This window comes from Mirounga angustirostris, unplaced genomic scaffold (assembly GCF_029215605.1).
Source record: "Mirounga angustirostris isolate CCGP_5_RB_7025 unplaced genomic scaffold, mMirAng1.0.hap1 SCAF_17, whole genome shotgun sequence".
Lineage (NCBI taxonomy): Eukaryota > Metazoa > Chordata > Mammalia > Carnivora > Phocidae > Mirounga > Mirounga angustirostris.
The window spans coordinates 1,460,110-1,481,593 of record NW_026991725.1 but is presented as its reverse complement, the minus strand read 5'-3'; the positions used below and the strand labels follow the sequence as shown (position 1 = coordinate 1,481,593).

The 21,484-nt window shown below is 41.4% G+C and overlaps 1 protein-coding gene across 9 annotated transcripts in view; it reads right to left on the bottom strand.

The window, feature by feature from the left end:
- The window catches only part of SMG6 (SMG6 nonsense mediated mRNA decay factor), a 232,660-nt gene that overhangs the window by 197,348 nt on the left and 13,828 nt on the right, over positions 1-21,484 (bottom strand). For all 9 annotated transcript variants that reach the window (XR_010408613.1, XM_064582972.1, XM_064582967.1 and 6 more), the window contains 2 exons: positions 18,668-18,778; positions 18,084-18,296 (listed from right to left, as the gene is read on the bottom strand). Coding sequence is in view for 8 of the 9 variants with exons in the window: in XM_064582972.1 (XP_064439042.1) it covers positions 18,084-18,296; positions 18,668-18,778 (324 nt within the window). In the remaining variant the exon portion in view is untranslated. The remainder of the gene's footprint in view (positions 1-18,083; positions 18,297-18,667; positions 18,779-21,484) is intronic.

Sequence of the window (21,484 nt, the reverse complement as noted above, 5' to 3'; positions counted from 1 at the left end):
TGTATCTGTTCTTTATCAACACAGACACCTCTACGTCACTGTCAGCTAGCAGCAAAAAGAGAAGAAAACTGTTAGAATAAAAATGGGTTACACACAGACAACATGACCTGGTACAGCCTGGCATTTACCTGGACACCAAAGACAAGACTATAAACATGGCAGTGCAGGACTTCTGGGATTCCACATCCCAGCTGGCTCCAAGTGTCTCCAGAAGCAGGTGGGCCATTATGTCACCCCCCCCCAACCCCCCACAGCCAAACAGTTCAACATTAAGGCCAAAAACCACAGCACTTCTGGTGAGAGACTGTTCCGCTGTGACTGAAGGCAACGCCTGCTTCCACCTAGTTTTTTGTCAGTCATGTCTTTTCTGTGCTTGTTCCCAGACCCAAAATATCTAGTTCAGAAGACGGGGCAAACACCTTTAAATCTCTCATCTTTGGTCCAATTCTCCTTTCTTCTCTCAACAATGAAAAATCAATCTTAGGCATACCAGGAAGCATTAGCAAGGGAAAACATGAGCATTAACTTCTTCCTAATTTATTTACAATGCTCTCTCCCTGTTAATGTAACTATTAAACATATAGGGAATATCGGAGTTTAGAGTTAAAAAGAACAAAAGTAACATGAGTCAAAAACCGATTAAACTCTGCTGGTTACACACATATGCTTAGTTTGTGACAACTTATCAAACTGTATGGCTTTGATACGTATACTTTTCTGTATGGATATTATTTTGTAATAAAAGGTGTTTTTTTTTAATTACCACAATCTTTTCTGCTGTCCCACCAAAAGCCTTTATTCCATAGCCAATAACCCTCTGCCCTGTATGTCCTAACCCCCACACCAAGATTCTAACTCTGAGGTGGTAGAAATGAAGGTGACTGTGCTAAAAGTTTGGGACTCCATCTAAGTGCAGAAAGCTACACTGGTATCAAATACCAGATCTGTTGATGGTATAGACTATAGCCTTACTTTACAGAGGTAGAAACAAGGGAAGAGATTAAGAAATGTGTCCATGGAAATAAAAAACAATTTAGGAATGTATTCCAGAAGATGAAAGTCCTAGTCCCCATTAGCCACAAGGGACAGCTTATTGGAAACACCGAGGGCATCTATTAGTGCCTTACTCAACCTTTAGATGTGTGTCACGTCAAAGTATTTTAAAAGCCATATTGTTTTACAGATCTGTCCAGAAGTCTAAAGGAAAATCTGCCAAAAAAATTCCTCAGAGAGAATGTCAACTGACTTACACATAGTTTGCTTTACAAATTAGGACCCAGTATCTCAGAGATCTGTTGCACAAGTCAGCTCAGAATCTTATTAAAGTTTTAGCATCCTTACCAAGAAACACCCCAGAAAAATGTAAATCCGCAGAGGGTATCATCCCAGCTCCTCCTTCCCATGTGCTTCATTAGCTGCAGTCCTACTGTGCGTGTGCAGGGCAAGAAGAGGACTTATTGCCAATGGTTACAACACAAAGCATAACCTACTCCTAAGCCAAACTGGCCTTGGCTCAGAAAGCTTCCCAGAATGATGGAAGGCATGACTTTAGGATGACTCAAATTTTGCTAATGCATAAAATAAAGCAGAGAAGAACTATTTGAAGGATCCACTTCTAAGCTTGGGCCAAATCAAGAGCCCAAAGTATCTACTTTGTGATGAATCTTCAGCTCCAGCTGACTGATTAAACACATCAATTTGGACATCTGTACCATGGCCTAAGATATTCTAATTACAGACTCTTGGCCAGGAATCCTAGGAGCAACCACTTGCAGTTTCTAACCACATCATATTTTTATCTATGTTGTTCCTTCTCCCAGAAAAGCTGGCTACTCCCATCTACCTAAAGAACTTCTTTCATCCTTCAAAAGTAAGGACAGATCACCTTTCTAGGTAGCTCTCCCTGTTCATCATGAGTTAATGTCTTTCTCCTCTGTATTATCCCTGTACAGTGTACATATTTCTATCATCGCATTTGTAACATTTTACTGCCAAGTATTTATTTACATATCCGTTTTTCCTACTAGACTGTATCTTTAAGGAAAAGATGTGTGCGGTGCCTAGAATAATAATCATTATTATTATCATTATGTGTTAATCAACACATAAAGGTACTCACTAAATATTTACAGAAAGAACCTGAATGGGGACAGGGAAAACCCTGACCCCCTCAAAGAGGACTAGCTGACCTAAGAGGTTTTACAACTGATTAAGCAAGAGAAAAAGAGAAAAATGTCCATATAAAACTGTTATTTAGGCAACGTATGAAGGTATATACTATACTGCAGCATAAAATAAATTGAAAACAAGAAAGGAACAAAAGAGAAAAAAATCAGAGGTCACTAGTAGTAAGGACATGACACAAAATGCATGTCAGAAAGTCCTTCATATTTATTAAAGGAAGTTACAAGTTTGACACTAACCTCTGGGACAATTAAGACAATTATTCCTAAAAACAAATTCATATATGTGCGGGGCGCCTGGGTGGCTCAGTCATTAGGCGTCTGCCTTCGGCTCAGGTCATGATCCCAGGGTCCTGGGATTGAGCCCCACATCGGGCTCCCTGCGCTGTGGGAAGCCTGCTTCTCCCTCTCCCACTCCCCCTGCTTGTGTTCCTTCTCTCCCTATCTCTCTCTGTCAAATAAATAAATCTTTAAAAAAAAAAAATTCATATATGTGCATGAAGTTAAATTAAAAAAAAAAAAAAAAAAACCCACACAGCACAACTATCTCTGATACTAAAAGCAGACATTTCTCCCATGGGTTTCCAGATAGAAGATACCATGTGATACAAATAGCAATGATTCCCTAGACCTCTTTATTATTTGTCTTAATATAGGCTGATGACCTTACACCAAAGTACAATTCAGTCAAAGCAATACTACTGGGGACCAATATGTTACCCATGTACACAGTTCTCTGATGGTTCAAGGCATGAATGACATGGAAAGAACAATTGTAGGAGATGCCTTGTGATTTCCATAACAGATAATCAAGTTCTCGATCAGTGGACAGATGGAAGACCAACAACTGAAAAAAATCACTGAAGCTCTCAAAAATGTGTGGTAAATACATTTTACAGAGACTCAAGCATCAGAAAGAGTCTCTATAGTATTTTAAGGTCCTTCTGGTCTAATGTCTATATAGTAATACTTGGAAAAATAAAACTGAGCAGTAACTTCAATATTAAATATTTATGAGTAAAGTGAAAGGCTTCCAAGAGGGGAGAAAAACCTGGAGTTTCCCCCTGAAGCCTAACAAATAGTCTGCCGACTGGGAGAAGATCACCAGCCAAGAAAACAACTTTTTCATATTCACTATCTTAGCCCAAACATTACATCCAAGACAGGGAAAACAGAGTATAGACAAATGAAATTCTGGAACCTTTAAGAGTAGAGAGGGATTACAGAATGATAGACCTGCAGATACATCTCCCCAAGAGTATGGTCAGAAATAAAGAACGATACAGGAAATTGGTGAGAAAGGCAACAGGGGGAAAACGAAAAGGTCAGTGCGATCTCTTGCCCCACACAACAGGCAGTACGTTACTATATAAAGTGAGCTGCTCCCACAGTAACATCAAATCACTACTCTACCCCTTCTTAAAGCAGGAGCAGAGTGACAAGGATCCTATGTAAGGGTCTCATTCTTATTTGGAAGGCTCTTCACAGACTAGGAGCTGGATCCTAAGGGACGATTTATAGTACACCCTCACATACATTCCAGTTGGCTAGAACTCAGCAGCTGATTGCTCCCTTGTCTAACTTGGTAAGGAGCCAAAGGAGGACTTTTCTCAGTCAACTCTCCCAGGCTGGAAAATTCTCCAACCCCAGAGTTCTGGCTTACGTCTGGATATCAGGTTATTCACAAGATGCCAAAACTACATCCTTACGTCGGCTTTGAACAAGTCTCTCAAGTATACCATACAGATTCCCACAGATCTCAAAATCATCTGGACATGAAGGCCAAAGATGGCTACTCTTCCTCTCACATAGAGAGGAACATGCTTTACAAAGCATGTGCAACATCAAAACAAAGCTTTCATAAATTAAACATCAATCTCAATTCTTTAAGGGTGAACATGCAACATATTCATTAAATGGCCTCCTTAAAACCTTTTTATTCTACCCTACTGAGCACTGTCCTTGTTCCCTGAGTTACTCACATTCTCTCTCACTATGGTCAATCCTTATGCCAGGAAGAGCCAAATCCCAAACCTGTCTCTCTGACTGATAGGAAATGAGAGAGGAAACCTTAACAAGGTGTTTTTGATTTCATCAAGCTCCTATGTCGGTGATTCTCAGCCAGAATGGTAGCACTCCTTCCAGGGAGTGCTTGGAAATGTGTGAGGGCCGCTACTGGTATGTAGTGGGCATGCTAAACATCCTGCAGTGACAGTTCCGAAAAATGAGGAACCGCCCCCCCCCCAAAGGCAATAACACTTATTAACAATCAATGTCCTAAGTGAAGGACCGCCACTGTATTAACTGCCTTCACCCTTCCCATTCTAGAGCAGTGGTGGGCAAACTCTTTCTGTAAAGGGTCAAACAGTAAATTGTTTAGGCCTTGTGGGCCACATACATCTCTGTCACGTGTTCTTCTTTTTAAACAAGTCCTTGTGTAAGTATGTTATAAACCACTCTGAGCTTGCAGGCCACTGGCAGTCTTTTATCTACCCCTGTTCTAGAGCATTACCTGACTCATTACAGCCTGTTCACACTGAGAGATGCTGATTAAAAAAAAATGTGATGAAGTGTGTAATAAACAACTTTAATAATGTGTATTATAATTTTAATGAATGTAATAAGAGCTTCAGAATTTAGCCTTAAAACCTAAAAACTGGGGCATTATTCACTTCTAATTAATTAAATAATTCTCTCCTGTCCTCTCCTCCTCCCCTGTGCATTTTGGTTGCAAGTTTTCTCCTGAATGTTCCTTTTCAAACACATTTCTCGAAGAGTATCGGTACTGCCTTTCCCCATCTTCTCAGGACATGTTACTTCCTATTCACTATGTGTGCCACTCAGAAAGTCTCTGTAAAATTACTACTGTTAACATTTTCTAAAATGTCTAAACCAAACCAAAGCCTGGAAATTCTGACTGGTATCTGGGTCCTGACTTTCCGGATGGTAACTAAAGGTCACGTGGGGTGGAAAGTGGCCTGTGGGTAACACAGAATACACACATGCACGCGAACAGGATATGTTGGTAATCCGGTTTCCTGAGACCTGGTGAGTTGTGAGAGTTCTCATCAACACTGTTGGGGAAGATGAAAAACCTTAAGCTCGGAAATACTGGATTTTAACAAGGTGTCCATTCTTAGAATTAGAATTTCTGGCTAGAGCAGAATGGGCAGGTACACCTCTTTTCCCCCACATTTTACTAGTCTAAAATTAAAAACAAAACACACACACCAAATAAATGAAGTTAGTATCTGACAAGGTTTCTTCACAGTGTGGAAGCTGGTGTTTGCAGCATGGCTTATGTCACGTCTCAAGCCCAGAAAGATGAAGAGTGTGGTTTTGGTGTTTAACCAGCCTCAACTGCACCCTGGCACTGTTTCTTCCCCCAGAGAACTTTGCTCTGCTAGGGGAAAGAAACCAACCTCACATCTTGAAACGAAACGGCTAGGATAAAAATAAAGCCCTGAAGTGGTTTGGTGACCGAGGTCATATGGGGCGTTAAGGGTTTGTAGGTAGGGCCAATGTACTTTGAGAAACTTCCACTCACTGCCAACCACAAAGAGACAAAGAAAGACATCAGCCCAAGAGTCCAGCAATGATCCAGGCAAGCAGCCCCAGTCCTTGCCTGTTAGGGGCTCTTTCTCACAGAACACATTATCAATATCTGAAAAACCCAGTCCTGGTTCTACCTTTGAGCAATCTCACCAAGTTCTGTTTCTTAAGGCCTAAGAAAAAGAGAGCCAACCTGTAGCCTCTTCCTACAGAAAGAGGCTTTACGAACTCCTGTCATCCTATGTTGCCAAATCTCAGTTCACAGAATACTTTCAAAGAGCTTCCAGGGTGGAGGAGTATGACATAAGGCACGTACTATAAACTACTTCACAAAAGTAAAGGGCTATATAAATGACATGATGTTCATGTAATTCCCACAGCAACCCTGCAAAACTGTATGGTACCCACCCTGCTTTGATAATGACAGGGCAATGAAATAATCGAGTTACCACAGACAAAAACATTTACTTATTAGCACAGAGACCCAATTCTTCTCTCACTATAGATCAAATCAATGCTTATGCCATCCAGAGAAAATCAGGCCAAGAGTTTTTTGAGCTGTACCTCATGGCACTAATTGTGGAAGTGCCAATCTGAAGGTTTACGATAGCACATTAGGACCTAAAACTCACTCTAAGACAAGTCATCTTGCCTAAGAAAGCAGGCCTTCTAAGACCGTGCTCTGAGCTACAGTTGCGTTCATGGGGCGGGGGGGGGAGTAGGTATTCGATGTGTCCCACCCACACACCACAGCTTTCTCTTCAGCACGTGGTGGCAGCAGCAGCGGCGGCAGCAGCTCAGGTGCACAAACTATGCAAGGGACACTGAAAAACCAGACAAATGGTCTGAAGAAAATGCCACCTGCAAAACACACTTTAAAAATAAAAAAGCCTTCAAACAAATATAACAAGTTGAGCATGTGAGAGCTCTGTGCTACAGGCTACCTGACCTGGTTTCTCACAGTGAAGCTGTGCTCCTTTGTTGGCCAATGTTTACTCTGCTGGATTCTTGATTAAATGCAAGAAAAAATATACTCATGTACTACCCAGCCTCATAGAGCCATGCATTCAGTCAGAAAGAAAAATCATCATTCTCAACTTCTAATAGCGCCCTCTAAGAAAAAAAAAAAACCACCATGGAAACATGGACACATGAGATTTAGGCAGGGGCAGCATGCAAAGTTTCGGGCAGAAACCAGGATTTCCAAGCCTAGAGAAACAAGGTTCTCACTCTGCCAGAGATTTCAGGGGTTAGAGAAAACTACAAAAGATAAGAAAAGTTTATTTCTTTTTTTAAGTGTTTTCTTACTATTTTGATTTGCATTTTTAAAAGATTTTATTTATTTATTTGAGAGAGAGAGAGAGCAAGCACACAAGCAGGGGGAGATGCAGAGGGAAAGGGGGAACCAGGCTCCCCGCTGAGCAGGGAGCCCGATGCAGGGCTCGATCCCAGGACCCCGGGATCATGACCTGAGCCAAAGGCAGATGCTTAACCAACTGAGCCACCCAGGAGCCCAAAAAGTTTATTTCCAATCACCTGGTTTGGTGGCATTCAGACTTAACTAGAGCACAGCCTGAAGCTTTTCAGTTCACACGCTTAGGCAGAGTAACTTCTCACTTTTCACCAAATTTGGTTGCAACAGGATGTTGAGGAAAGAAGCTGTCCCAGAGCTGTGTATGTAAGATTCCATTCCCAGAGGTACTAATTTCATCAGGAAACAGAAATGATATACCTCCAGATTCCTTAGGCTCACTACTAGACTGAAGACAAAGAGGGAACCAGCCTGGTAGCAGGACATACTGCTATCTAGTTTCTGGATCAACACCAATGATAATATCATGTGAAGCCAAGCAAAACACTTATGCATGCCCCCCCCCCCCAAAAAAAGGAAAAAGAAAAACCAAAACAACACTTATGGTCCAATGATTAAGACATTTCCAAACTGTGACCAAAATGAGGACTGATTAGAGGGACTTGCCAATCCTAAACAATCTCTGAGAAACAATATAAAGCCTAGATTGCAGGGCGCCTGGGTGGCTCAGACGGTTAAACATCTGCCTTCGGCTCAGGTCATGATCCCAGGGTCCTGGGATCGAGCCCCACATTGGGCTCCCTGCTCAGCAGGGAGCCTGCTTCTCCCTCTTCCTCTGCCTGGGCTTCCCCCGCTTGTACACTCTCTCTGTCAAAAATAAATAAAATCTTAAAAAAAAAAAAGCCTAGATTGCAATAACCCATTTTGGCAGCACTTTGAAAGCACTGATCACAAAATCAAATGCCTACAGAGACAAGGTAGGTGACGAAAGTGAGCAGTATGTAAGTATGGGGGGAGGGGGAGGGAGGAGGGTCGGGGTAAACTGGAGAACACAAGCCTGATTAAAAGGGGGTAGCTGCTACCTGGCTCTGGCAAATTGTTGCCAGATCTTGATTTTTTTTTTAAATTAGCTGGCAACTGATTGAACCTTTAAGACAAAACAAGCAAAAATCTACTATTTGGCCCACCTGAACCATCTGATTAGTCTTCGCATCACTAAAAGTGAGATAATCAGACACCTCCTAATGCAGGGCAAAATGAGGCCCACAGCACCACCTATGAAGTACTCTTGCCAAAAAGGCTGAACCTGAACCTAACCAAGTTTCTAGAGCTAACTCTCATTTACAGGAATATGAGGGACAGAAGGAAAGGTTAAACGATACCACAAGGAAACAAAGACAAATCCAGAATGTGGGAATTCTACAGGACAACTAACCAGCTTCTTTAACAAGCTTATGACATGAAGAACATTTTTAAAAGGGAAGGCAGAACTGTTCTTGATTAAAAGAAAGGAGACAAAACAATCAAACATAACATGTAGGTCTTGATTTGAACAAACCAACTCTAAGAAGACATTTGTTAGATAATGTGGGAAATGAAGTTATGGATCAGATACCAAATGATGCCACGGACAGACACGGCAATGGCACTATGGTATATAAGAAAAAGTCTATTACTTTTCAAAAGGTGTGTACAGAAGTGAAGTATGTAGGGTTGCAATGATGCATTGTCTAGAATTTCCTTTAAAATACTTTAACCAAGGACACCTGGGTGGTTCAGTCAGTTGAGCATCTGACTCTTGGTTTCAGCTCTGGTCATGATCTCATGAGTTGTGGGAGCAAGCCCAGTGTAAGGCTCTGTGCTCAGCAGGGAGTCTTCTTGAGGATTCTCTCTCTCCCTCTCCCTCTACTCCCCCGCCCCCCACTGCTCATTCTCTCTCTCTCAAATGGATAAATCTTTAAAAAAATAAAATACTGCAACCAGGGCGCCTGCGTGGCTCAGTCAGTTAAGCGTTGGACTCTTAATCTCAGCTCAGGTCTTCATCTCATGGTTGTGAGTTCAAGCCCCACATTGGGCTCCATGCTGGCCATGGAGCCTACTTAAAAATAAATAAATAGAGGGGCGTCTGGGTGGCTCAGTCATTAAGCGTCTGCCTTCGGCTCAGGTCATGATCCCAGGGTCCCGGGATCAAGCCCCGCATCGGGCTCCCTGCTCGGCGGGAAGCCTGCTTCTCCCTCTCCCACTCCCCCTATTTTATTTATTTATAAAATAATAAAATAAAACAAAATACTTCAACCTGGGGTGAGGGGAACGACACATGAGGGAAAGCTGAAACAAATATGGAAAAATCTTGGTAACTGTTGAATGTGAGTGACAGGAAGCAAAGACAAATAACTGTGTATGATATGCCACTAATAGTGCAAAAGAAGGGAGCGAACCAGATATACAGATATATATACACACACACACACAAATTATACAAACATACACTCTTTTACCTATTCAAAAACATTTCTTTAAATAAAATATTTAAAAAGGCAATCACTCCTCTGCTAAGATCTTTCCATCTCTATTCCTACCAACCTAGAAGCCAACCCCAACATTGCTGCCTATAAACTTTTCCAACTAGAACCCAGCTTTTTTTTCTTTTTTTTTTTTTAAAGATTTTATTTATTCATTTGAGACACAGAGATACAGAGAGAGAGAGAGAGAGAGAGAGCATGAGCAGGGGGAGAGGAAGAAGCAGGCTCCCCGCTGAGCCAGGAGCCCAATGTGGGGCTTGACCCCAGGACCCTGGGATCATGACCTGAGCCGAAGGCAGACACTTAACCATGTGAGCCACCCAGGTGCCCCTAGAACCCAGCTTTTCAAACAAAGTCACAAAGTTTCTACACCCAGGGGGCCTCAAATTAATCCCTCATGCCCCAATTTATCATTAATTCAAAATGCTTCCCCATGAAATGGACCCTTTGAGACTAATCTTTCAAAACAATAATCAGTCCTATTACATGTCTAATCTTTCTTGAAGTTCTTCTTCCTTATTCATGTGGCTTAAGAAGTTTCTCTTTACACAGGAGAGGGAAGACATTAGTGTCACTCTAACTGTGCTACTTGGATAAACAGCAAGATATGATACCTACGTTGACTTCAGAAATTAGAGCACCACTTTTCCAATCAAGTTCTGAGTTGATAATTAGGCATGGTTTTTTCTCTTCTGATTTCCCAGGTTAATGGGCATTAGACATTTCCAATCTAAGTGCTGTGACCTATGTAAACATGCAGGAAAAGCATACCCTAAGATGTTAATAGTATTTATTGCTAGATGGTAAAAACACATTGTTTATCTGCATTTTCATATTTTTTACAATAAGGATGTGTTGGCTTTGTAATTTTTTAAAAAGACTTATTTATTTATTTTTGCGGGGTGGGGGGAGAGGGAGGGCGCAGGGCAGGGGAGCAGAGGGAGAGGGAGAGAGAATCCCAAGCAGACCCTGTGCTGAGCACAGAGTTCCACACGGGGCTCGATCTCATGACCTTAAGATCAGAACCTGAGCTGAAACCAAGAATCGGAAGCTTAACCGACTACGCCACCTAGGCACCCCGGCTTTGTAAATTTTTTTTTAAGATTTTATTTATTTATTCATGAGAGACAGAGAGAGAGAGAGAGAGAAGCAGAGGGAGAAGCAGGCTCCCAAGGAGCAGGGAGCCTGATGCGGGACTCGATCCCAGGACCCTGAGATCATGACCTGAGCCAAAGGCAGACGCTTAACCATCTCAGCCACCCAGGCGCCCGGCTTTGTAAATTTTTAAAAGCAATAAAAATATCAAAATAAAAAGAAAAGGTTTGCTCTACCTAATCGAAGCCATTGGCAATTTCCTCCAACAACCAAAACAAAAGAAACACTAGTATCTTCTGCATATTTGAGTTTGGAATGCTTAAAGCACTGTTTAAAAGAGTAGCCCTCAAATTTTAATCAACAAACTGTGGGGCAAAAAATTCAGTTTCCACCCTACCTAAATTTAATGAATGAAACAGTACTGCTTTTGTTGAATTAAAAATGCAGACATGAGGGCGCCTGGGTGGCTCAGTTGGTTAAGCGACTGCCTTCGGCTCAGGTCATGATCCTGGAGTCCCGGGATCGAGTCCCGCATCGGGCTCCCTGCTCAGCGGGGAGTCTGCTGCTCCCTCTGACCCTCCTCCCTCTCATGCTCTCTGTCTCTCATTCTCTCTCTCAAATAAATAAAAATAAAATCTTTAAAAAAAAAAAATGCAGACATGAGAAGTAAACAATGAGAAATTCCAGATACAAATTACTTTTAGAATCCAGAAGTACATTATTTGGGCCTAGCCCACTGACCACTACCCATACATACCACAGCACCAAACTAGAAAGTGTTTCCACAGAAGGCTCAGTCTCTCTCCCACTCCACCTTTCTCACATGACCCTCCAAATTATCATAGATTTAGATACCTGCAACCCCTCGGCTGTGTCACACCTCCTCTGTCTCTGCCCATGCTGTTCCTTCCACTTGGAACACTCTCTTCTCACTTGGCCTAGTTAACTTCCAGAGAGCCTTCCAAAGTCACTCTCCTTTTCCTCACTACAACCCATACTTCCACCAGGACTACACCAAGTGTTCTCTGTGCTCCCATGGTACCCAATGCTTACCTCCCTCACGACACTTACCACAATATACTTGGTCATCATTATTTATGGATTTTGTATTTGTGAATTCAGCTACTTGCTAAAACTCGTTAATAACACCAAACTCAATACCCATGGTGCTTTTGCAGTCCTTCATGGACATACCCAGAGTGGCAAAAAATTCAAGTCAACTGATACACATGTTCCCAGCTGAGGTTCAACAAGGTAACTCTCTGCCTTCTTGTCCAAGTTCTCATACCTTAAGCAAGTGCCCTTGTCATGGTCTATTTAGAGCCATATTTTTCACATTTGTGTGCTTTTTGTTGGAGATTTCACTCTTTAAATGGCCTCCAAGCATAGTGCTGAAGTGTTCTAGTGTTCCTAAGTGCAAGAAGGCTGTGATGTGCCTTAGAGAGAAAACGTGTATCTGTTCGGGCACAAGTTATAGTGGTGTCAGCCATGAGTTCAATGTTAATGAATCAACAATATATATTAAATAAAGTGGCTATAAACAGAAACCTACATAAAACAAAGTTATGGGGCGCCTGGTGGCTCAATCAGTTGAGCTTCCCACTCTTGATTCTGGCTCAGGTCATGATTTCAGGGTTGTGAGATCAAGCCTCGCTTTGGGCTCCACGATGAGCATGGAACCTGCTTAGGATTCTCTTTCTGCCTCAACCCCTGCCTCTCCTCCTCACTCTCTCTCTCTAAAAACCAACCAACCAAACAAAAAAGGTATGTACTGTTTACTTGATGAAATTCTTATAACCAGGGGCTCACAGAAACCTAAGCCTATATTTCCCTTAGAAGCAATAGTTCAGGGGCGCCTGGGTGGCTCAGTCGGTTAAGTATCTGCCTTCAGCTCAGGTCATGATCCCAGGGTCCTGGGATCGAGCCCTGCATTGGGCTCCCTGCTCAGTGGGGAGCCTGCTTCTCCCTCTCCCTCTGCCTGCCACTCTGCCTGCTTGTGCCCTCTCTCTCTTTCTCTGTCAAATAAATAAATAAAAAATCTTAAAAAAAAAGAAGCAGCAATGGTTCAGTATTCACTAATTCAGTGTCTGTGGTGACTTTCTAGCACATAACTACCACAAATGACAATAATCAACTATATACTGAAACATTCTGTTTATGTGGCCATTACTTCCACCAGATCAGAGTTTGGCAAACTAGGCCCACAGGCCAGAGGCAGGCTGCCCCCGGTCTTTGTAAATAAAGTTTTACTGGAACACAGCCATGCTCATTCATTTATGTGCTGTCTACAGCTATTTTAGCACCCCAACAGCTGAGGTAAGTAGTTGTAACAGAGACAATATGGCCTGCAAAGCCTCAAATATCGATTATCTGGCCTTTTTCAGAAAAAGCTTGCTGGCCCATGCACTAGACTCTAAGCTCTCTGAGGTAATAACAATGTTGTATTCATCTTTACAACCCTAGCACAAAGCTGGCACAATAGGACAGGTAAACTAAGCTTTAGGCTGGTTAAGTACTGGACCCAGAAGCAGCCCTCTCTCCCAAAACTCAAGAATAACTGCAGTAGGGGCGCCTGCGTGGCTCAGTCGTTAAGCGTCTGCCTTCAGCTCAGGTCATGATCCCAGGGTCCTGGGATCGAGCCCCGCATCGGGCTCCCTGCTCCACGGGAAGCCTATTTCTCCCTCTCCCTCTCCCCCTGCTTGTGATCCTGCTCTCACTGTGTCTCTCTCTGTCAAATAAATAAATAAAATCTTTAAAAAAAAAAAAAAAAGAATAACTGCAGTAAATTCTGGATGTAAACAAGTCCTGAAAAAAAATACTATGCAAAAAAATAAAATAAATATTGGTATGGTCTAAAAACCATTTGGTGGGTGAAATAAGAGAGATTCAAATAAGGAAAGACTCAACAATAGGTATTAGGAACTACTGAGGTACAATCCAGTCTGAACCCCAAAACACATTTAGAAGGGTGAAGGAGAAGAAAGATTTGTCAAGAGGCTGGCCAAATATACAATGACATCTCATTACCTAAAGACATTTTCTACACATAGCACCAAACATGTTATAGGTAGAGTAACCATAGTCAGTTGGGGAAAATGCTAGGAATGGTAAATCAAATCATGCCAAAATATGAGAACTCACTAAAGTTTCAGAGACAAACTTCTAACAGTGGCTCCTATTCTCATTTGCTCATTCTTCCCCAGTAGACAGATTCAAATTACATTCTATTCAAGATATAAACAGAGCAGTTTTGGGCGCCTGGGTGGCTCAGACGGTTAAGCGTCTGCCTTCAGCTCAGGTCATGATCCCAGGGTCCTGGGATCGAGTCCCGCATCAGGCTCCCTGCTCCTTGGGAACCTGCTTCTCCCTCTGCTTCTCTCTCTCTCTCTCTCTGTCTCTCATGAATAAATAAATAAAATCTTCAAAAAAAAAAAAGATATAAACAGAGCAGTTTCATCAGAGACCCTGGCCTCTCAGTGTGAAAACTGTTTCTGATGCTATCATCTCCTTAATTAACTCACTATCTGTAAAAACTCATTTGCTAAGCGGTAACCCTTTTCTGATTTCCAAAGGGAGCTGAGGTACAGCAGAAGGCACACCCACTACACAAAGAATGCTCGTGGCCCTGGTAACATTGAATTTGAGTAGCCTAGCTAGCAGGGGTAGAGTTTAAATATGAGTCTCAATAGTTTAAAAGGATGCCACTTACAGTTGAGGTTGGCAGTCCCTCCCCAGGTAGCGTGTTCAACCCAAACCACATCTCAAGGCTGAAAACCAACAACCCACAAGCTAACCTTCTGTAGCCATTCAGAGAGAGATCCAAAGCTTGTGCTTGGCAGAGAGAAAACAAACTAGTTGGGACTCTACTATCATTACTAACAACCACCTGAAGCCAAACTTTCTGCTTCTTATTCATGGATGTGAATTTTAGTAGTTTGTGCTAGAAACTCTCTAGGAATTGTCAAAGGAGCAATTCTTGGTAAGGCTAATCACCCAAAAAAGACAACCAAAATGAACAAGCATGCACAGCAAATATATAAATTACACAGATAAAGCAAACAAATGACATATACCCTTATAATGAAATATCAATCATACTAAGAACATACCAAAAAAAGATATTCTTAGACAAGTGGAAATATAGTTAGTTCTGCTATAATCCTTGTTTCGAAAATATCTATTTGTTTCATTGTGATAAATATACTGGGGAACAATTTGAGCATAGCACAAATTTTGCATCTCCTTATATGTGATTTTGTTCATGTGATACACTGAGTGAACACAGAAAACTGCACTGGGTTGAACTGAGCTACACAGGAACAGAAAACACACACACTTTCCAAATATCTACCAGCTACCGCAGTTCACCATGTGAACTCGTTCTAAGCCACACCAATCCACATCTGGTGTTACATCTATCCATCCAATTTCAAATAACCCTCCTTCCACCACTTCACCATAACACTCAAGCTGCAATCCTCCTAAACCCCGCTTCTAAAGTTCATTTCTTTTCCAAAATAGTATTTATGTATTTCTTAACCAATGGACATGTATAAAATTGCACAACTGTCTTAGGTTCATATCTTTTAATAAGTCACTACGGATATCTTTTGAGTGATGTGCCCCTAACCCCATCTTGCCCAAAAGCTCTGTGGCTTTTTTTCTGTGCAATTTTACAAAGCACAGTGATTTTTAGGACTCTGTGTGTTATAACATTATAACAGAACTGACTGTATGTCCAATTCATAACTTAGAAAAGCAAACTATAGGGGCACCTGGGTGGATGATGATTAGGCTGAAAATATAAAAACAGCTTCACAAACAGTTTAAAAAAGAAATGACCATTTTCCTCTGTATATGTCTCTAATTATTTGAAATTTCTACCAAAAACATACCCATGTATTATTTGTATGATTAAAAATAATTATTAAAATTAATAAAACTAATAATTAATTTACTAATAAAATTAATAAAAATTAATAGATCTAATGACAGCCCATATGCTGAAAATGCATTCTCTGAGATGCAAATAAGAATAAAAACACAGACTTAGGGACGCCTGGGTGGCTCAGTTGGTTAAGCGTCTGCCTTCAGCTCAGGTCATGATCTCGGGGTCCTGGGAGCCAGTCCTGCATTGGGCTCCCTGCTCAGGAGGGAGCCTACTTCTCCCACTGCCCCTCTGTCCCCCTACCCCACTCATGCTCACTCTCTCTCAAATAAAATATTAAAAAATAAATAAATAAAAACAGACTTATAAACACATTACTTAAAAATCAATGAAATACCTAATGGAAGAGATCTATAGGATATTAGTTATAACCTTAACTCTTATGAAGGATACTCCATAACCTTGAGGTGAAGGTCAAAGAAAGCCATAAAATGCTTTCTCAAATTGTTGCTACCCGCATTTTATTTATTTACTTAAAATATTTATTTATTTGAGAGACAGAGAGAAATACAAGAGCACAGGGGGAGGGGGAGACTCTCTGCTGAGCGTGAAGCCCGGTGTGGGCCCTGAGATCATGACCTGAGCCAAAACCAAGAGTCCACACTCAACTGCCTGAGACACCCAGGAGCCCCTGTTGCTTTCATTTTAGAGACAGACAGTGGAGCTAACCCAATAGAACAATTTCTCTCTTATTCAAATAGGCTTCCCATTTGGGGCTGCAATATCCAAACTGGGAGAGTGCAGCAGTGAGAGAGTCTACCATAGAGGCAACTCCTCTGAAGCACCCCATGCAAACCATGGCACATGGCAAATTGGAAGTTTCATTTATAAGTAATGACTACTTCCAAGTCATGCAGAAAACAGCTAAAGACTAAAAAGGATAAAGGAAGAGAAGTGGAAATTTTATTTTTTTTTTTAAGATTTTATTTATTTATTTTAAAGAGAGAGAGTCGGGGGCAGAGCACAGGGAGTGGGACAAGCAGACTCGTGGTGAGCACAGAGCCCGATGCGGGGCTTGATCCCACAACCCTGAGATCATGGCCTGAGCAGAAACCAGGAGTTGGGCAATCAACCGAATGAGCTGCCCAGGTGCCCCAGAGAAATGGAAATTTTAAATTAAACCCCAAGGAAGTCCTCCTATCCCACCACCTTCGATTCATTCTTAGCAGACAACCATGTCTCCAACTTCAAAAAGAAAAAAGAAAACATCAAAAAGGCCCTCCCTCATCTTCCTCCTACAATTCCCACCAACTTACCTGACCCCCTATTACCTGTTCCTTTCCCTCAAGCATAAGAAAGAGGGATCTCTCACCCTCATTCAGGCTAATCCGTAAACTTGTGCTCCAGATTCCTCTCCCTTCCAATCCTCTGCAAGGACCTCTCCCTGCCCACCATCTATCTCCTTTCTCTCTTAGATCTTCAACCTACTTCTCATTGTTTTTTTCTCGAGTGACTGAATCAACTCTCATGACTTCAATTCCATCTATAAGAGGATGCCTTCAAACATCTTCATCTCTAATCCAGAATGCTCTCCCCAGCTTCAGATAAGATAGCCTTTAAATCTCTCTTCAATGTCCTATAGAAATTCTAACATGTCTAAACTAAACTCCTCATTTTTCTCCTAAAACCAATTCTACCTCTATTCCCTATCTCAAGGAATAGACCAGCATTCATTCAGTTTCCAACCCAGAAACACCTAGGTAGATGTTACTTTTGATTTCCTCTTGTCCTTCAGCTCCCTGTCCACTCAAGTCCTTTGGATTCTACCTCATTAATATACCTCATATTTGTTCACTTCTCCCCATCTCCAAAGCCATTTCCTGGTTCAGGTCCTCCCCACATCATACTTGGATTATTGTAGTACCCCTCCTACTCTTCCTATTTCTAGTCTTACCCTTCTCCAAACTTTTCACAAAGCAGCCAGAGTTATATTTCTAAAATGTGTATCTGACAAGTTACTTCCTTATTTAAAGCATTCAATAGTTCCCTACTACCTTCAGGATAAAGGTCAAATTATTTACTGCGTGACCCTTCAAGATGTGGTCCCAGGTCACCCCACCATCCACTCCACCAGGAATTTTACTCTCAAAGGACAATGAACCAGCCATCTGCAGTTTTCCTACTATGCTCTCTCTCCTACTAGCTTCACAAAATCCCTACAGAATCCTAAAGCATCATATTGGTGACTCTAAACCCAAAGCAGCAAAAAATTCTCATCTACATTAAGTAGATCTTCCTTTAGAAAAACTAGTTTTACTAAATTCTACAGTGCCACATAGTGGTGAGAGAGGGAAGCATATAATAAAGATGAAGTGAAGCTTGAGGAGAAAGAGGACGTCAGAAAGCCTGAAGTGATTTACTTTCCCCGGGATTCATGGGAAATGTCTGTGCAGTGCCTCTCAGTTGCATGTACTGGGGCATCCACTTTTACTTAGCTAGTCTTGATCATTATATCACCCTCAGCAACTTACATCACTTGGGCTCAGGCTGCCCAGCCCATTCTCCTGCTCAGAATCCTTCCCAGATTCAGTGCCCTGGGAGGACCGGGGATGTGATGGATGGATCCAGATCTCTAAGCGAGTGGTGTCATCTCCAACATGCCGGAAAGTAGACTTCTTTCCTTTCCGCCACTGGTCAGGGCTCAGTTCCAATTCCTCGTGTTGCTTTTTTTCCATCTGCTCTGCCTGTACAACATACAAACACATAAGCTCAGACTCTCCTGGGAGTCAACTAATAAAAAGAAGCACTCACCTCATCTTGAGTTTGTTGCTCAGGGGCTATAAAAAATAAAGACTTTTCTATAGTCCCTAAGTAGCAAAGTATTATCTGCTTTGTCTCATAGAAGTTATTAATTCCATAATCTAGATGCACACCCAAAGGCCCTGGAGAACTCTCCTAATGATGGGTTTGGTTCTGCAAAGGGGCTGACTGACTTACCAGCACAGCCCAATGGGACCCCCTGAGGGCATTATAAGGCATTCCTCTGAGGACACGGAAGCACTAAGAGAAACACATTCTTTTAGGAAGGAATGAGTCTGCCTGCATCCCCACTCACCTTTCGTTTGGTCTCCTCAAACAAGCTCATGAGACTCTCCTTGGCAGTCAGGATAGGGTTGCTGGCAGCTAAACTGCGCATATAGTAATAGACAGCATCAAGCTTCCTCCTCTGCAGAAAGAGGCCAGAGACATCAAGTCAACCAGTTCTCTTCCTGACTCCAGCCTGAGTCAGCTGACCTAGAAAACCTTACTATCTCTCCCAGGCTATAAGGAATTCCAATAAGAAAATCAGAATGCTATCCATGGGATGAACCACGGCAATTACGTCAGGGATCTCTCCTGGCACAGGACTCTGACTTACATGTGGAGGTACTCTAAGAGCCAAGTACTCACAAGAGGGAGAAAAGAATAAAGAGCCTCATCAAATATAAAATCCAATTTTGTTTTTAGAGAAAGAAATGTTCAACTCACTAGTTATTAGCTAAAAAAAATTATAAATAACAATGGCAATATCAATGATTAAGCACAGTGAGACAAGTGACCATCACTTCATAGATTTTACTCCTAAACCTAAGAACACTGCCCCAAAGGCATTATTAGTCCCATTTCAAAGATGAAGAAAGGGGAGCCCAGGAAGATTGTTGTCCAACAACATAACTTGTCCATCAAGGCCTCCAAGACAAATCCTGGGTATGCCAGTATATAAACCTAGGTCTGTCTGGCTCCTGAGTTCAGGTTTGCCCTATACCACACTGATTCTGCACAGAAAGGGAACTATAAACTATTATCCAATGAATTCAGCAAATAAATACTTCAAGTTTGTTTCATAACCAATTAATAAGGAAAAGTAAAAGAAAGGGAGAAGATCAGAAAGGAGAAAGAAAAACACTGAAACAAAGGGGGAAAGAATGTCAAAAAGCCTTTCTCCAACTTCATATATATTTTTTCCTTTTTTTCTAGCTGTCTCAAAATGCATTTAGAACACTAACTTCTCTCTCACCCCTGTAACTCATTCTTCAAAACTTAAATCTTAAAAACAACAACAACAACAAAAAACCTCGCATCTTCTATTCAGCTAGCATGGTTAAAGGTACACATTCTAAGGTCAACTGCCTGAGTTTGAATTAGGTCCTGCCACTTATTAGGTAGATATTTATTAGAAGATATTTATACATATATGGCTCCTAAAATGAATAAAATTCATATAACACATACAGTTTAACAGATTATCTGATCTACTGTTACAGTCAGTTAAATGGGGGCTACTTTTTTCTTTCTTATTTTTTAAGATTTTATTTTTAAGTAATCTCTACTACACCGCCTTGGGGCTCAAACTCACAACCCTGAGATCAACAATCACACACTCTACTGACTGAGCCAGACAGGCACCCCTAATGGGGGCTTTTTTTTTTTTTTTTAAAGATTTTATTTATTTATTTGAGACAGAGAGAATGAGAGAGAGAGAGCACATGAGAGGGGGGAGGGTCAGAGGCAGAAGCAGGCTCCCTGCCGAGCAGGGAGCCCAATGCGGGACTCGATCCAGGGACTCCAGGATCATGACCTGAGCCGAAGGCAGTCGCTTAACCAACTGAGCCACCCAGGCGCCCGGGGGCTATTTTTAATATTATCCCAATCTGTACTGATCTCAGCCTATACCACTCACTTGATTTTAGATTGCGTTTTGTCGATTCTACAATGATTTTTTCATATTTTAACATTTCTGAAATCAAGATAGAACTTACAACCAATATCTACCATTATGTCCTATTTATAATTCACATATTCTTTCTTAATGGTCCAGAAAATAATGGCACATCTAATCAATTGCATCAAATTTCATGACATCTAATTTCTATCACTGTCTACACACCTCACTTGTCTTCTCAACACATTTTCAGAGCAGAAAACATATCACATATTCATCACTCACAGGACCTAGCAAAGTGCTGTGCACAAACATGTTCTCACTGAATTCTTGAGATTCACTGAATGACTGACTGGAGGAAACAGAAAATTAAGAAAGTGATATTAAAAGACAACTAGGATAGGGGCGCCTGGGTGGCTCAGTCGTTAAGCGTCTGCCTTCAGCTCAGGTCATGATCACAGGGTCCTGGGATTGAGCCCCGCATCGGGCTCCCTGCTCCGCGGGAAGCCTGCTTCTCCCTCTCCCACTCCCCCTGCTTGTGTTCCCTCTCTCGCTGTGTCTCTCTCTGTCAAATAAATAAATAAAATCTTAAAAAAAAAAAAAAACAACTAGGATAAAAGGGAGACAAAAAAAGAGGGACAGAGGAAAAGAGCTTGAAAGGACCACTAATTTAGCAGAGGTCTATGAAAGAAAAATATACCAATTTAATCAGAATGGCAAAAAGCCACAGAGGGAATTCAGTGAAGTTGTAAGATATTATGATCAATGCTCAAAAATCAGTTATATTTCTATATATTAGTAATAAACAATCTTTAAAAGAAATTAAGAAAATAATTCCATTTACAACAGCATCAAAAAGAATAACATACTTAGGAATAAGCTTAACCAAGGAAGTGTAAAACTTATATACTGAAAATTATAAAACACGTCTGAAACTAAAGAAGACCTAAATAAATCAAAAACATCTGTGTAAATACTCCCCAAAGCAACTACACAGTCAATGTAATTCTTATGAAAATCCCAGTGACTCTTTTTGCAGAAATGAAAAAGCTGATCCTAAAATCCATATGGAATTACAAGAAACCCCAAACAGCCAAACTCATCTTAAAAAAGAACAAAGGTGGAAAACTCATATATCCTGATTTCAAAATTTACCACAAAGCTATAGTAATTAAAACAATGAGGTGCTGGCATAAGGGTAGACATATGGATCCATGGACGAGAACTGAG